Raw genomic sequence first — 4,106 nt, 5'->3', positions numbered from 1 at the left:
GCCATCCTCACCCCTCTGACTGACAGCAAGGTCATCTCCAGCTACCTGCCCAAGGAGGCCATTTCAGGTCAGGACACACTGCTGAGGAGGCAGGGCATGGGTGGCCAGGGAAATGCAAGACAATCAGTAGAGGGGTTTCCTCAAGAGCCTTGTGCTTCTAAGCCAACTCCAGAAGCAGGCTCTAGGAGTCTGTGTTCCTGTACTGTGCTACTCAGCCCTGGGAGATGGAGTAGGAACATACCACATCCCAGGGAAGTGAGGTGGTCGGTCAGCCCACCCTTGGGAAAAGGCTAAGTCCCCAGCCTGCACGCGGGTCTCCAGGCTTTGAGAGCCTCCATCTGTTTTTGTTTTAACTGAAGGAAAACAGTCATCAACTGTCCATTTCCTATGGGGAGTGTATGTCCTGTTCTGAGACCATACTCTTCCACATACTCTCCAAGCAATAAGCTCCCAATTGGACACCCTGTTCTGACTTCTAATGCTACTTGTGTTTGCTTCTGCTCTTGAAAGTCATTAACAAAGATATTGTAATCGTGCCATCAACACTCAAACCTGTCAGTGAGCTGCACTGTGCAATGGTCAGTCCCTGATCCTCTCTGATACACTGTGATCATTGTAGGAGCACACACCACTTCTTCATGCATTTTGACTGTGAAGTTGTTAGTAAAGGAACTACCATTTCCTTCCTATGATGGCTACCTGTTAACTTCACTCTCATGCTACCCAACCAGGGTCATGAGGATTCTGTGGCCAGACACCTCAGCCTCTGAGGATTCTGTAACTCCATATCCAAGATGAGTAAAACAAGTGTCTCTCCAATCTTCATGTTCTGACCACTCACTGAAAGCCACACACTCTTTACTCAGAAGCTCCTAGCACTTGGCATCCTTCCTGGGACTGGGTGTCTGCAGCCCAGTTGTATGTTCTGCCCCCAATTCCTTTTTCCACGAGCTGACATCTCTGCGGAGCAGCTCCCGTAGCTCATGTGGGTGAGCCTACCCTTTAAAGTACACCTAGGAACCTGTGGCTCCTGAGGTATAGAACATGGGATGAGAGTAGGGAGACTCAGAGAGATGAACAGTGATCTTGTCTTCCAGGTCTGGTGTGTCTTATCAGCTGTGCCATTGGCATGGTGTTCACCATGGAGGCTGGAAACTACTGGTTTGACATATTCAATGACTTTGCAGCCACTCTGTCCCTGCTGCTCATTGTGCTGGTGGAAGTCATAGCTGTGTGCTATGTGTATGGGCTGAAGAGGTAAGGAGACCCCAGACCCTGCCTTCTACATGGGATTCATAAGCTGCAGGGCCAGACTCATAAGAAAGCCGTCTTTCCTCAGAGAGCTGTTTTAGATACCAGACCCATCAGTTTGGTCTTTGCCCTCAGATCTCATTCATCTCTTGCTTTGCCAGTTTTCCAGCAACTAACAGCTTTTTCCTGCTGCCTGTTTTTCATTTTGTACCATGACATGTTTCCCTGTTGACTCTGCTGGACTCATGGCTTTCTGGGCAGGGAGCGGACTCTGTCTCCAGGATTAGATTCTTTGATCTTTCACCAGCATCAGAACTTTTCAAGAACCCTGACCTGAGTCCACTAAGAAAACTCAGCCTCAGCTAGGAGTGGTGATGCACACCTTTAATCTCAGCACAGGTGGATCTCTGAGTTCAAGGTCAGCCTGGTCTATAGTGTGAGCCTGGTCTATAGTGTGGATGGCCAGGCTACACAGCAAAATGTTGTCTCAATGAATGAAAGAGAAGAGAAGAGAAGAGAAGAGAAGAGAAGAGAAGAGAAGAGAAGAGAGAGCATGGATGTGGTCAGATTTCTACCGTGGTATCCCAGGCAGTGCTGGGATAACACTTGTTGGGATAACACTTCTTGTGAAAACACTGCCGGCAAGAGGTTCTGGTTGAGGAAATCTGTGTTGAGGTCCAGGAATGTGGATGCTGAGACGAACTAGTGTAGAATTTTATTTCCATTTTTTTTCATCAAGCAGCAGCAACAGCAACAAGGAACCTTTGAGAACCGCGGGGCCTCAAGTCACCAGCCCTGCTGAGTGAGTCCATAAAGTGGATTCAGGAACATCCTACTGTGCAGTGTCTGAGTGTCATCTGGGTCAAAGACCTATGCCGTGTCATCCTTATCGCTTCCTTAGATTTTTATGATGACCTAAACTGTTTTGGGCTCAGATAAAACCAGCCATGACACTCTAAAGAGCTGACTGTTCATTGAGACGCATTCCCCACAATCCCCCGAAGAGCCAGGGTCCCATGACATGCTGAAGCATCTTCAGTGACCAACTGTTTCAGTAGATAAGTTAGGGAAAATCACATTGGTGGCTTTCCCTTAGGACTCAGAGTCTTAAAAGTGTTTGGGAAGCTGAAGGAGGAATTATAATTTTGACACATTCCCAAACCAACTTTTGGAAATCCTTTCTTCTTATGTTCTCCATCAGCTTACAAAACACTGAAGCCCTTAAAAGACTGGATGACTGGATTTCCCAATATCAAGACATATAAATGATCACCCAGAAATTTTCAGGGAGATAGAGACCAGTCATGGAGTGGTATTTCAGAGTAGAAGAAAATTAAAGAGAGATCTGAACTTCAGCTCCCTGGGGGGGGGGGGGTGTGACATGACTGAAGAGGAGACAGTTATATCCCAGGAAGTGGTGGAAAGTGACAGGAAGGAGGAGAAATAGGAGCCTTGCCTGCGATCCAGATAGTGGCCAGGAGGAGCCTTCTGCTCACGCAGGAGACACTGCCATCTAGTGGTCTCCAGTAACAGAGTCCTCTGCTGCAGCCGGTTTCCTACCTTTCTCTGTTCGGTACTGAATCACGGGGAGAAACAGGAGGCATAAAGCACTCTCTGACCTTTGTCCTGGCATTCTCATTGTACATTCATGGTGGGAAGCTAGAGTCCAGTTTAGTCAGCAGTACAACCATACATGGACACCATAGAAGAGATAAGTACCAGGAGGCGGGTGGCTGTGGCTGCAGCCGCCGTCAATGCTATCTTATCTGGCCCCAAGCCACCAGGCTCCAAGACCCCTCATCAAGTTCCCTGGCCTCTCTCCTAAGAAAAATAGGCTGCTTAGGTCCTCAAGGGTTGAAATGCTTTTAAACTTACACATGTGAGTATTGCAACCTGTGGGACTGACCCATCCTATCCATGGTAAATGAATACTTCAGTGCTGTTGCTAAGTCTAGGCAAGAGGCCAAGTAAGAAAAAGAAGAAAGCCAGAATATGGCCAAGATGAGAATGCAGAGGGTGGTCTCCGGGTTGCAGCCTAGGGGCTTTGCCCTTGTTCCACTCCCCCTGCTCTTCCATGGCAAGGCCAGGCCCTTCCAAGTACAAAGTGACTGTCCTGAGAGCAGCTCGAGGAGCAGAGAGAACACTTGGAATCATCACTAATGGACTGACTGGGTGGGTGGGCACAGAGGCAATATCACCCTAGCCCTGTGGACTGAGGGGACAGACATCTCCTTCCACCATGCACCCTGGCCACATCTTCTCTAGAAATTACGCTCAGGCCCACACCGGGAGCCTTCCTCTGAAGGCCAACATGGGGGAGATGACCCCTTCCTTCTTGGTCATTCTCCCTCCCCTCAGGGAGCCTTTTCCCTTTTCCTCAACACTTCCCCAGGAAAGGATCAGATGGGTCCAGGGTCACATTCAAACTTCACTAGTAAGCAGAATAGCATCGCCCCCTAAGTGCAGAGGGTATGCAAACTGGAGCCCCTCCCTCCAGGCTCTCTCCCTGTTTTCCAAACAGATTTGAAGGTGACCTTCGAGCCATGACTGGCCGCACCCTCAACTGGTACTGGAAGATCATGTGGGCACTCGTGAGTCCACTGCTCATTATTGGCCTCTTTCTCTTCTACCTGAGTGACTACATCCTCTCGGGGACGCTGCAGTACCAAGCCTGGGACACTACTCAGGTATGTGATGTTCCTGCAGGGCTGAGGAACAGAGCAGAGCCAACAATGTCACTTCAGAACACAGCCCTTCAGTTTCTGACCCGAGGAACCATGGCTGCACTGTGGGGAGGTCACAGGTGATGACAGCACGGGAGCTTCGTCGAGAAGTTTCAGATGCTCAGTCTAGGA

General features: G+C 49.2%; 1 protein-coding gene across 1 annotated transcript in view; it reads left to right on the top strand.

The window, feature by feature from the left end:
- LOC114613651 (sodium- and chloride-dependent transporter XTRP3B) overlaps positions 1-3,938 on the top strand; it is a gene marked incomplete at its 3' end in the record, with an annotated part of 25,777 nt that extends 21,839 nt beyond the window's left edge. Inside the window, exons 7-9 of the mRNA XM_028758993.1 lie at positions 3-67; positions 1,098-1,257; positions 3,773-3,938. Of these exons, the coding sequence (XP_028614826.1) occupies positions 3-67; positions 1,098-1,257; positions 3,773-3,938 (391 nt within the window). The remainder of the gene's footprint in view (positions 1-2; positions 68-1,097; positions 1,258-3,772) is intronic.
- Between the last annotated feature and the right edge of the window lie 168 nt (positions 3,939-4,106).

Source organism: Grammomys surdaster, unplaced genomic scaffold, assembly GCF_004785775.1.
Source record: "Grammomys surdaster isolate TR1022 unplaced genomic scaffold, NIH_TR_1.0 126266, whole genome shotgun sequence".
NCBI lineage: Eukaryota > Metazoa > Chordata > Mammalia > Rodentia > Muridae > Grammomys > Grammomys surdaster.
The sequence above is the reverse complement of the archived record's forward strand: the minus strand, read 5'-3'. Positions and strand labels throughout refer to the sequence as shown.